Source organism: Schistocerca americana, chromosome 10, assembly GCF_021461395.2.
Source record: "Schistocerca americana isolate TAMUIC-IGC-003095 chromosome 10, iqSchAmer2.1, whole genome shotgun sequence".
NCBI lineage: Eukaryota > Metazoa > Arthropoda > Insecta > Orthoptera > Acrididae > Schistocerca > Schistocerca americana.
In genome coordinates this window covers 172,236,386-172,249,865 of record NC_060128.1, presented here as the reverse complement: position 1 = coordinate 172,249,865, position 13,480 = coordinate 172,236,386, and the positions used below count along the sequence as shown (strand labels likewise).

Sequence of the window (13,480 nt, the reverse complement as noted above, 5' to 3'; positions counted from 1 at the left end):
CGTCATCTATTGGACATTTTTTGAATTTTTGTATTTTTTTGGTTCTAATAAAACCCCATGTCATTCCAAGCATGTGTGTCAATTTGTACCTCTCTATCTACATTATTCCGCAATTTATTCAGTTTTCAAATTTAAACTGACTTTTTGATCACCCGGTATATTCGTTTTTATTGTATACAATTTTAAAGAAAAATTGTATACACAAAAATGTGCAGTATTGTTTTCTTCCTCGCAGTCAGTTTTAACAGAATACAGGAGATTTGTATTTACTGGCTAAAAATTAAATACTACAACGGAATCTGAATCGTCCAGAAATTTGTAAACGTCCCCATTTCCACATTAAAACTATGCAAAATACTATCATTGAAGCTATTACCCCGACAGATGCAACAGCTGGACATGTCTCTCTCATACTCTATACAAAAATGATCCCATGAAATTTACCCACTCATTTTAAATGGCTTCAATTTCCTGTCACGGTTTCGTACGCAATAACAATAAACAATGGGCAAGATCAAGAGAGGGAGCGGAGGATATGCATTGGGGGGGGGGGGATGGACAGAGGCGGTGAATGAGGAGATGGACAGAGAGAAATGAAGGAGGAGGACGTAGAAAGATCGAGGAGGAGATAGAGAGAGAGAGAGAGAGAGAGAGAGAGAGAGAGAGAGAGAGAGAGAGAGAGAGTATGGGCAGTGAGAGGGAGGGAGGAGGAGGCGAATAGAGAAAGGGAGGAGATGGTGATGGACAGAGAGGAGGAGGAGGAGGAGGAGGAGGAGGAGGAGGCGACGGACAGAGGTATGTGGGAGGAGAAACAGATGGTCGAGAGGGGGGGGGGGCAGGGAGCAGACGCACAAAGAGAGTGGCAGGAAGAGGTCGTGGACAAAGAGAAGGTTCAAATGGCTCTGAGCACTATGGGACTTAACATCTGTGGTCATCAGTCCCCTAGAACTTAGAACTACTTAAACCTAACTAACCTAAGGACATCACACACATCCATGCCCGAGGCAGGATTCGAACCTGCGAGCGTAGCAGTCGCGCAGTTCCAGACTGCGCGCCTAGAACCGCTAGACCACCGCGGCCGGCCAAAGAGAAGGGAAGGATAAGTACGGTAAGGGAGGGAGGAGGCGATGGACAGAGAGGGGGCAGAATGAGACAAGGACATACACTCAAGAGCCAAAGAAACTGGTACACCTGCCTAATATCGTGTAGGGCCCCCGAGAGCACGCAGAAGTGCCGCAACACGACGTGGCGTGAACTCGACGAATGTCTGAAGTAGCGCTGTAGGGATTTGACATCAAGAATCCTGCAGGGTTGTCCATAAACCAATACGAGTACGAGGGGGGTGGAGATCTCTTCTGAACAGCAGGTTGCAAGGCATCCCAGGTATGCTCAATAATGTTCAAGTCTGCGGAGTTTGGTGGCCAGCGGAAGTGTTTAAACTCAAAATAGTGTTCCTGGGGCCACTCAGTAGCAATTATTGGCGTAGGGGGTGTCGCATGGTCCTGCTGGAATTGCCCAAGTTCGTGGGACTGCACAATGGACATGAATTGATGCAGGTGATCAGACAGGACTGCTTACATACGTGTCACTTGTCAGAGTCGTATCTACGCGTATCAGGGGTGCCATATCACTGCAACTGCACAGTCCCCACACCGTTACAGAGCCTCTAGCAGCTGGAACAGTCTCCTGCTAACATCCAGGTTCCAACGGCTCATGAGGTTGTCTCCACACCCGTACGCGTCCATCCGCTCGATACAATTTGAAAAGAGATTCGGCCGACCAGGCGACATGTTTCCTGTCATCAACAGTCCAATGTCGGCGTTGACGGGCCCAGGCGAGGCGTAAAGCTTTGTGTCGTGTATTCATCAGGGGTACAAGAATGGGCCTTCAGCTCCTAAAGATGTTTCGTTGAATGATACGCAGTCTGACACATGTTGATGGCCCAGCACTGAAATCTGTAGCAGTTTGCGAAAGGGTTGCACTTCTGTCATGTTGAACGTTTCCCTTCAGTCGTTGTTGGTCCCGTTTGCAGGATTTTTTTCCGGTATCAGCGATATCTGAGATTTGATGTTTTACCTGATTCCTTATATTCACGGTCCCTCGTGAAATTGTCTAACGAGAAAATCCTCACTTCATCGCTAACTCGGAGATGCTGTTTCCCATCGCTCGCGCGCCGACTGTAACACCACGTTCAAGCTCACTTAAATCTTGATAACCTGCCACTGTAGCAGGAGTAACCGATCTAACAACTGCACCGGTACTTGTCTTATACAAGCATTGCCTACCGGAGTGCCGTATTCTGCCTGTATTTGTATCTGAATACAATTTGTATTTGAGTACGTATGCCTATACCAGTTTCTTTGGCGCTTGAGTGTATATCCAATTCGCACAGATATTTAGCCATTTTAAAGCGTTGCTGGGTCGCTAGTAGCGGATAATGCCTTCTCTAGCTTTGTTAATTGCCTCTATTCGACCAGAATGACAGTCCACACGTTTCCTTAGGTGCCCTGCAGATGCCACTCACTGATGATATGATGACATAGAGCTACCAAACTGGGATGACGTTGACTGCTTCATATCATCCACTATTCCAAATGGTTCCATGTATTTTCTACGGGATTAAGATGAGGTGATTTAGCAGGCCTCTCGAGATAGGACGAGGTGCCTAAGTGTTGGTGAAATCAGGAACGTACGTTTATGTGGAGCACTGAGAGCAGAGCTATTGTCATTTTGGAAGGCGTGTCACAGCATGCTCATAATGAAGATGTAGAAGCAAGGGAAAGAATGTTCAAATGATTATTCTGGTTCATGTTCACGGCAACCTGAACGAATAGGCACAATTCATGGTTCGGCAACACAAACTAAACTTCACAGAACCACCTCTGGCCTGACACCTTACACACACTGGGGGTTAAACGTCTCACTGGATCAGCAGTACACTCGACGCCTTGCATCGATTGAAAAAGAGACAAATTCGCAGCGCTTAGGACGGAATTATACGCCTCTGGCCAGACTCCAGTCAGCTACGTACACTTTCAGTGCTGTTCGACCTGTCCCTCGCTCTGCGCAAAGTCCCAGACGACTGGAAAAAAGCACAGACCAGTCATGTATATAAGAAGGGTAGAAGAACAGCTACGCAGAATTACAGACCAATATCCTTAACATAGATTTGCTGCAGAATTCTGCAACATATTCTCAGTTCAAGTATAATAAAGTTCCTTGAAGCGGAAATTCTTCTGCCCACACACTAGCACGGGTTTAGAAAGCATCGCTCATACCAAACTCGGCTTGCCCTCTTCTCGCACGGTATCCTTTGAGTTATCGATGAATGGAGTCTGCCCCGATAGCTGAATGGTCAGCGTGACGGACTGCCGTCCTAAGGGGCCCGGGTTCGATTCCCGGCTGGGTTGGGGATTTTCCCCGCTCAGGGGCTGGGTGTTGTATTGCCTTCATCATCATTTCATCCCCAACCGGCGCGCAGGTCGCCCAGTGTGGCGTCAAATGTAATAAGACCTGCACCAAGACGGCCGGACCTGCCCTGTAAGGGGCTTCCCGACCAATGACGCCAAACGCTCATTTTCACTCCCATCGATGAATGGCGACCATCAGTCCATGTTCCTAGACTTCCGAAAAGCGTGGGACACGGTGCCCCACTGCAGACCGTTGACGAAGGTATTTCCATGCGGAATACGTTCCCAGAAATGTGGATGGCTCGAAAACTTCTTAATGAACAGCACCCACTATGTTGCCATTGAGGGAAAATGTTTGTCTGAGAGAAGAGTATTGTCAGGAGTGTCCCGTGGAAGTGTAATAGGACTGTTGTCATTTCCTATGTACACAAATGATCTGACGGAGGCCGAGCAGCAATCTGTGGCTGTTTGCTGATGATGATGATGATGATGATGATGATGATGATGTGGTGTGGTGTGTGGGAAGGTGTTGTCGTTGGGCGACTGTAAGAATATACGACATGAACTAGGCAAAATTTGTAGTTGATGTGATGAATGGCAGCTAGCTCTACTTGTAGAAAAGTATAAATTAATGAGGATCAGTGGGAGAAAAAAATCCGGTGACGTACGGATAAAACATTAGTGGATTGCGGCCTGACACAGTCTCGTTGATTCAATGTCCAGGCGTAACTTTGCAAACCAATGTGAAAAGGAATTAGCACGTGAGATTGCCGCATTACTTTCAGGGCAACCTTCGTTTTCTATTAAAACCGACTGTGAGAAAGAAAATGCTGTGCTGTGCTCTGTAGTGAAAATGTGCGGTTTTGTTTTCTTTCCCTTAGTCTGACAAATAGTTTCTTCCAGATACGTATTCTCTCTTATTGGTTACACCACTGGCCATTACAATTGCTACACCAAGAACAAATGCAGATGATAAACGGGTATTCATTGGACAAATATATTATACTAGAACTGACATGTGATTACATTTATACGCAATTTGGGTGCATAGATCCTGATAAATCAATACCCAGAACAACCACCCTGGCCGTAATAACGGCCTTGATACGCCTGGCCATCGAGTCAAACAAAGCTTGGATGGCGTGTACAGGTACAGCTGCCCATGCAGCTTAAACACGATACCATAGTTCATCAAGAGTAGAGACTGGCGTGTTGTGACAAGCCAGTTGCTCGGCCGCCATTGACCAGACGTTTTCAATTGGTGAGATATCTGGAGAATGTGCGGGCCAAGGCAGCAGTCGAACATTTTCTGTATCCACAAAGGCCAGTACAGGACCTGCAACATGCGGTCGTGCATTATCCTGCTGAAATGCAGGGTTTCGCCGGGATCGAATGAAGGGTAGAGCCACGGGTCGTAACACATCTGAAATGTAACGTCCACTGTTCAAAGTGCAGTCAATGCGAACAAGAGGTGACCGAGACGTGTAACCGATGGCAGCCCATACCATCAGGCCGGGTGATACACCAGTATCGCGATGACGAATACACGCTTACAATGTGCGTTCGCCACAATGTCGCCAAACACGGATGCGACCATCGTGATGCTGTAAACAGAACCTGGATTCATCCTAAAAAATGACCTTTTAACCATTTGTACACCCAGGTTCGTCGTTGAGTACACAATCGCAGGCGTTCCTGTCTGTGATGCAGCATCAAGGATAACAGTAGCCACGGTCTCCGAGCTGATAGTCCATGCTGCTGCAAACGTCGTCGAACTGTTCGTGCAGATGATTGTTGTCTTGCAAACGTCCCCATCTGTTGACTCAGGGATCGAGACGTGGCTGCACGATCCGTTACAGCTATGCGGATAAGATGCCTGTCATCTCGACTGCTAGTGATATGAGGCCGTTGGGATCCAGCACGGCGTTCCGTATTACCCTCCTGAACCCACCGATTCCATATTCTGCTAACAGTCATTGGATCTCGACCAACGCCTGCACAATGTCGCGATACGATAAACCGCAATCGCGATAGGCTAAAATCCGACCTTTATCAAAGTCGGAAACGTGATGGTACGCATTTCTCCTCCTTACACGAGTCATCACAACAACGTTTCACCAGGCGACGCCGGTCAACTGCTGTTTGTGTATGAGAAATCGGTTGGAAACTTTCCTCATGTCAGCACGTTGTAGGTGTCGCCACCGGCGTCAACCTTGTGTGAATGCTCTGAGAAGCTAATCATTTGCGTATCACAGCATCTTCTTCCTGTCGGTTAAATTTCGCTTCTGTAGCACGTCATCTTCGTGGTGTAGCAATTTTAATGGCCAGTAGTGTAAATTTGAGATAAACTGTATACACAACAATGTTGTTCCTTCCAGATACATGTTATTTCTCATTACATATATTTAAAGGTAATTTGTACACAAAACAGTGTGTTTTGTTTTCTTTCTCGCAGTTGGTTTTCACAGAAAAACAGAGGTAGTGTTTATGGCTTATGATTTAGAATATTACAATGGAATATTAATTTACAGTAACAATAAAAGGACTCAAGATCAGAGTGAGGAGGGAAGAGGAGACAAAGTGGGGAGGGGAACACAGAGAGGAAGAAGGAGGGGGAGGAGGAGGAGGAGGAGGAGGAGGAGGAGGAGGAGGAGGAGGAGGCAAATAAGGATAGAGGGGAGGGAGGAGGAGGAGGAGGCAAATAAGGATAGAAGGGAGGGAGGAGCAGGAGGATAGAGGGGAGGAAGGAGGAGGAGGAGGAGGAGGAGGAAGAGGATAGAGGGGAGGAAGGAGGAGGAGGAGGAAGGAGGAGGAGGAGGAAGGAGGAGGAGGAGGAGGAGGAGGAGGAGGAGGAAGAGGATAGAGGGGAGGAAGGAGGAGGAGGAGGAGGAGGATAGAGGGGAGGAAGGAGGAGGAGGAGGATAGAGGGGAGGAGGAGGAGGATAGAGGGGAGGAAGGAGGAGGAGGAGGAGGATAGAGGGGAGGAAGGAGGAGGAGGAGGAGGAGGATAGAGGGGAGGAAGGAGGAGGATAGAGGGGAGGAAGGAGGAGGAGGAGGCAAATGAGGATAGAGGAGAGGAAGGAGGAGGAGGAGGAGGCGGCAAATGAGGATAGAGGAGAGGAAGGAGGAGGAGGAGGAGGAGGAGGAGGCAAATGAGGATAGAGGAGAGGATAGAGGAGAGGAAGGAGGAGGAGGAGGAGGAGGCAAATGAGGATAGAGGAGAGGAAGGAGGGGGAGGAGGAGGCAAATGAGAATAGAGGGGAGGAAGGAGGAGGAGGCAAATGAGGATAGAGGGGAGGAGGAGGAGGAGGCAAATGAGAATAGTGTGGAGGGAGGAGGGGAGTATAGAGGGGAGGCAGGAGGAGGAGGCAAATGAGGATAGAGGGGAGGGAGGGAGGTAGGATGATGAGGATAGAGGGGAGGGAGGGAGGAGGAGGATAGAGGGGTGGGAGGGAGGAGGAGGATAGAGGGGAGGGAGGGAGGAGGAGGAGGATAGAGGGGAGGAAGGGAGGAGGAGGATAGAGGGGAGGAAGGGAGGAGGATAGATGGGAGGAAGGAGTAGGAGGATAGAAGGGAGGAAGGAGGAAGATAGAGGGGAGGAAGGAGGAGGAGGCAAATGAGGATAGAGGAGAAGTAGGAGGAGGTGGCAAATTAGGATAGAGGGGGGAAGGAGGATAGAGGGGTAGGCAGGAGGAGGATAGAAGGAAGGCAGGAGGAGGAGGATAGAGGGGTGGGAGGGAGGGAGGGAGGAGGATAGAGGGAAGGCAGGAGGAGGAGGATAGAGGGGTGGGAGGGAGGAGGAGGACTGAGGGGAGGGAGGGAGGAGGATAGAGGGTAGGGAGGGAGGGAGGAGGATAGAGGGGAGGAAGGAGCAGGAGGATGGTGGGGAGGAAGGAGCTGGAGGATGGAGGGGAGGAAGGAGCTGGAGGATGGAGGGGAGGAAGGAGCTGGAGGATGGAGGGGAGGAAGGAGCAGGAGGATAGGAGGAGGATAGAGGGGAGGAAGGAGGAGGAGGCAAATGAGGATAGAGGGGAGGGAGCAGGAGGAGGATAGAGGGGAGGAAGGAGGATGGGGGCGAGGAAGGAGCAGGAGGAGGATAGAGGGGAGGAAGGAGCAGGAGGATAGAAGATAGGAAGGAGGTGGATAGAGGGAGGGAGGGAGGAGGAGGAAGATGGAGGGGAGGAAGGAGGAGGAGGTTAGGGGGAAGAAAGGAGGAAGAGGAAGAGGAGGAGGATAGAGGGGAGTACAGAGAGGGAGGAGGAGGAGATGGAATAGGAAACACATCATAATCTTGTTCTCCGTCCTCTGTCTGTCCACCACTTGTGTAGCAATTGCAAAGCTGCTCGGTTCGCTATACTCTGTACTTCGAGAGAAGAGCTCTGACAGCTGGCAGCTCAGTTGCCAGTATTCGACACGGACAGGCAGCGTGACAGCGGGAGGGGGGGGGGGGGGAGCGGGGTGACAGACCTTCGGCCCGCGGCAACACTCTGCTTCTCCTTCAGAACCTAACAATTGCCGCGTCATTCACTGCAGCATTCTGCTGACCGATGTGTTCCTTGATGGGATATTTTTTCACATGCGCTACCAGTGTTTGTCACCTTACACAAACACACACACAAATATTTTCTTTAATGATGTTACAGCCATTTGACGGCAACAGTTTTTATTTTATTGTTATACGGTTCATATTCCGCTGTATTTCATACCAGTACGATATCTTTTGACATTTATGAGTTGCCGTACTTGAAAATGGTCTACGGCCGAACTCTGGATCGTATAACAATAAAACAAAAATTATTATCGTCAAACAGCGGTAACATCATTAAAAAATTACCATGACTATGGTTCCAGCCAAAATAAAAATATCACACAATCAGATTTTCAACGTTAACAAAGCAAAGCAAAGTGCACATGTAAAATATCCAATAAGGACGTTACCTCTATTTTTCTTGTGGGAGAATGGAAACTCCAAGATCAATTATCATCCAATTAGTCATCTCTCGTCACGATCACATGCTCTTAGTTATCTTCGCTGTTGCTGTCCTCGTCGTCTGATAAAGAAATTACAATATTATGAACGGATTCTTCTCTTACATCTTCTACGTTTGACCTCGTAATCTCTTTCCACACGTGGTTCACGACGTTCTTCCAATTTTCTGCCGTTATTCGTGTGACAGCCTCATTTACCAGCCTCTCTGTGTCTCGCAACGTAAAGGTTTTGTTTCGCTCCGCAACATCTTGTTTTATTTGAGTCCAGGTGAGTTCAATTGCACTGTAATGGCAGTGGCACGGTGGAAGACGTATAAGTTTGTGGCCGGGGTTCTCTGCTAATGTATCTATCACATAATGCGTCTTCTGTGGCTTGTATCGTTTCACTAATTCCGAAAATTCCGCTTTGCGCATATTCTGTTAAAGCCTATTTTATTATCTTCTAACCAGTTGACTTTCGTCTCTCCTTGCAGCAGCCGCTGATGCCTTATTTAATTATGCACAATGGCACGGCGCATTGTCAATTACATAAGCACTACCGGGACTGTCGTTTTGCAGCAAACAAGTACCGAAACAGTCTTTGAATGTACGAGGGTAATCCCAAAAGTAAGGTCTCCTATTTTTTTTTATAAGTACATAGACCTGTTTATTTCTACAATCGTTTACATCAGTTTAAAGCTTGAAAATTTAGCTATTTTTCGACATAATCACCATTTCTGTCGATGCATTTTTGTAGACGCTGTGGCAGTTTTTATATGGGCATGTCATACCAGCTCGCCGCCATGCTGAAGAAGGATGCCGCCACTGGCGAGATTGTTGCTTGGTCTCAGGTATAAAGTGGTATGCCCAGGTTTCGTCACCCGTGACAATTGAGTCCAGAAAGTTGTCCTGTTCGGCCGCAAGGTGGTGAAGAAATGCGCGCGGAACATCAACTCGTAGTCGCGTGTGGTCCTCAGTCAGCATGCGTGGCACCCATCTTGAGCACACCTCCCGGTAGTTCAATGTTTCCGTTAAAATTCGGGAAACCTCAGGAACCAACGTGAAGAGATCATTCAGGGTGATCCGCCGATCTTCACGCATGCTTTGCTCAACCTTCAACACTGTCTCCTCAGAAACACGGTCTCCCGCTCCTTTCTTCGTCGTGAATTTCGGTCCGACCAGCTGCAAACTCTCTACACCACTTACGAACATTTTTGACATCTATGCACTACTCACCATACACTTCTGTCAATTGGCGATGGATTTTAATCAGCGCAGTGCCCTTTGCGTTCAAAAACCGAATAACTGCGCGCAATTCGCACTTGGTAACATCCAACGGCTGCCAAGCCAAGGCTGAGCGCCTCAGCGCGGCGTGCGCATGTTTACACACAGCACGTGAAGCACTTTTCATAACAGTGTAACCAAGTGCCACACAAACAGAGTTCTGCACTTATAAAAAAAATAGGATACCTTATTTTTGGGATTACCCTCGTATCTGCATTCATTTCCTCATGGTAGTCGACAGTTTTTTTTACTGCAACGTCATCATAGCACTGGGCACAAAACCGTTCATAGAGCCAGTATGAACTATAATTAGACGCCCTCCCTTACCTGTTGGCACACTCATAGTTCCGTGGCGCGTGTCTTCTGTCTACGCAATGGAACGTGCATAACGCACGTTGACCCATGTTTTGCCAATCCACATTACGTTTTCCGGATTCGCTGCAATCAACGACGTCTCCACGCTACAATGTCTCGTGTTCCAGCAATAACTTTCGTCCTGAGAACTTTTTCCAACGGAAGCCAATTTTTTTTCCAGAACAATGGAGGGACTTGTCATTTCGCCTGTGAACAAACCACTGTCCGACAGTGATGCCATCAAATTTTCAAGCGTTGGACACACCTTGCCGCTGTAGTGCGCGTATATGTGTTGCCTGATAGCACTTACTTCAAAGTCGTCTATTTCAGTCACATGACACGATCTCTTCCTTGACTTTCCAGGCGTCACAATAACAGGGCTGGCAGCTGAACTGGCAGCCTCTTTTATCATTTGTGACTCTCTTCGCTGTCGCTGTAGAGATGTTCACTGCTTCTGCCACTCTGTCAACCACTTTACCCACTGATATCAAAGGCCCACCATTGTCCCTTTCCCTTTCAAAGTAAACACGCAATCTGTATCTAAATCCGTATGCTTGGGATTTCAGCGTAGCTCTTTTCCCAAAAGCCTCTTCTCTGCACTACAGGCGGCCATTTTCCACTTATACACACTTTTCCACTTAGACACATGGCAAGAAACTCACAGAAGTAGCGGAATGCACACGTATACACACAAACCTGAACGTATCACGTGGCACAACTGATTGAAAGCAGTGGTCACCCAGCACTATGGCAACACTTGGGCGTTGCCACAGCAATGTAATCAAAAACTCACGATCGATTGGCCGTCGTGGATGCGCGAAGCACGTGCACCGAGGCTGCGTCAACTGTCACAGCTCTTCTCTCGCCATATCGAGTATAGTACTGTATATGCAATACTGCAATACTAACCTTACGACTTATCTTAGAAGAAAGATTAAGAAAAGGCAAACCTACGTTTCTAGCATTTGTAGACTTAGAGAAAGCTTTTGACAACGTTAACTGGAATACTCTCTTTCAAATTCTGAAGGTGGCAGCGGTAAAATACAGGGAGCGAAAGGCTATTTACAATTTGTACAGAAACCAGATGGCAGTTATAAGAGTCGAGGGGCATGAAAAGGAAGCAGTGGTTGGGAAAGGAGTGAGACGGGGTTGTAGCCTCTCCCCAATGTTATTCAATCTGTATATTGAGCAAGCAGTAAAGGAAACAAAAGAAAAATTCGGAGTAGGTATTAAAATCCATGGAGAAGAAATAAAAACTTTGAGGTTCGCCGATGACATTGTAATTCTGTCAGAGACAGCAAAGGACTTGGAAGAGCAGTTGAACGGAATGGACAGTGTCTTGAAAGGAGGGTATAAGATGAACATCAACAAAAGAAAAACGAGGATAATGGAATGTAGTCAGATTAAATCGGGTGATGCTGAGGGGATTAGATTGGGAAATGAGACACTTAAAGTAGTAAAGGAGTTTTCTATTTAGGGAGTAAAATAACTGATGATGGTCGAAGTAGAGAGGATATAAAATGTAGACTGGCAATGGCAAGGAAATCGTTTCTGAAGAAGAGAAATTTGTTAACATCGAGTATACATTTAAGTGTCAGGAAGTCGTTTCTGAAAGTATGTGTGTGGAGTGTAGCCATGTATGGAAGTGAAACATGGACGATAACTAGTTTGGACAAGAAGAGAATAGAAGCTTTCGAAATGTGGTGCTACAGAAGAATGCTGAAGATAAGGTGGGTAGATCACGTAACTAATGAGGAGGTATTGAATAGGATTGGGGAGAAGAGAAGTTTGTGGCACAACTTGACTAGAAGAAGGGATCGGTTGGTAGGACATGTTTTGAGGCATCAAGGGATCACAAATTTAGCATTGGAGGGCAGCGTGGAGGGTAAAAATCGTAGAGGGAGACCAAGAGATGAATACACTAAGCAGATTCAGAAGGATGTAGGTTGCAGTAGGTACTGGGAGATGAAGAAGCTTGCACAGGATAGAGTAGCATGGAGAGCTGCATCAAGCCAGTCTCAGGACTGAAGACCACAACAGCAACAACTGTATATGAACAATAACTAAAATTTTATTATTTGCTCTTCTATTTGGTGTTGCAATTTTAATGGCCAACACTGCAGTTTAGCCCATCCCTTGCAAGCACTAACAACAGAGAGGAAGGAAGGCTGTACAGTAAAGGTGTCGCAAGGTGAACTGACCTGGTGGGCCTCATGATGCCGTCGTATATGCAGTGCCCGGCGGTGACCAGGTTGCGCTCATCGATGACGACTGCCCCGCACAGTGGAAACTCGTCTCGGTGCCACCACAGACTCGCCTGTCGGAAAATTAGTAGTGCGACCATTAGTATCGGACATGGTACATTGTATACTCTGATTAAAATAACTTGGTGACTGACAAGCTGCGGTGGCAGGGGCGGGGTTGCCGGTGTGTAGCCAGCTCCACCATACGAGATGGCATAAGACGACCCTTGACAGATCGTAGCGCTGTTGCAAGTTTTCAGTTGCGAAGCACCAATGGCTACAGGCGAAAACAATAGCCTTCTACAGAGCTGTGGCAATACCGAGGCGTTGCCACAGGAATGTTTACGAAATCGAGTGACATTGCTGGTTACCATAGGCCCTGAAAGCTGACACGTCAAGCTCACTTTAACTGTCAGGGATCAACTTATGCTGACTCAGCTACACACAAGACACTGCGAGTACCTGTGAAAAAGGCAACGCAGTGAGAAGAAGGTGAGAACAGCAACTGGCTGGCACGTGAACTCTACCACTCGACTTGTTGAAACGCCAGTCACAAAGTTATTTAAATCTGAGAATAACTGAGAAAGTGCACACTCACATTCATAATACAGTGCGTTCCAGAAGTGATGGTCAATATTCAGGGATATGACAGGAATGATCATTCGATACAAAAAGTCAACTAAATGTGAGCTCTAAAACGCATACCTTAAGGGCTGTGAGCAATTCTTTATCTTTGATACTGTGAAACAAATCTCTTCTACTGCAAGCTCTTTGCTTTCCATATTTTGGAGAGTGGTAGTATGGATCAAAACAAGATAAAAAAGTCCAGTAAATAAGTGGTGAGGCACCACATCCTGGAGAACAGTCACTTCACCATTACGGAGCTCAGAAACCATTTTCAACACAGACTTAAACACGAGATGCCTATAATAGCTTCCACAACGAAGCTTTGTCTCGAAACAGGCAGAAAATCCAAAGAGATTCTGGTCGTATGTAATATATGCTAATGGCAAGACACAATCGATGCCTTCTCTGTGCGATAGCAATGGAAATTCCATCAATGACAGTGCTGCTAAAGCAGAGTTACTACACACATCCTTCCAAAATTTCTTCATCAACGAAGACTAAATAAATATTCCAGAATTCGAATCAAGAACAGATGTCAACATGAGTAACATAGAAGTAGGTATCCTCAAAGTAGGGAACCAACTTAAATCACCT

General features: G+C 47.1%; 1 protein-coding gene across 1 annotated transcript in view; it reads right to left on the bottom strand.

Annotated features, from left to right (window-relative positions):
* Positions 1–13,480, bottom strand: part of LOC124552649 — a 192,084-nt gene that overhangs the window by 18,564 nt on the left and 160,040 nt on the right. Inside the window, exon 7 of the mRNA XM_047126975.1 lies at positions 12,218–12,333. Within this exon, the coding sequence (XP_046982931.1) occupies positions 12,218–12,333 (116 nt within the window). The remainder of the gene's footprint in view (positions 1–12,217; positions 12,334–13,480) is intronic.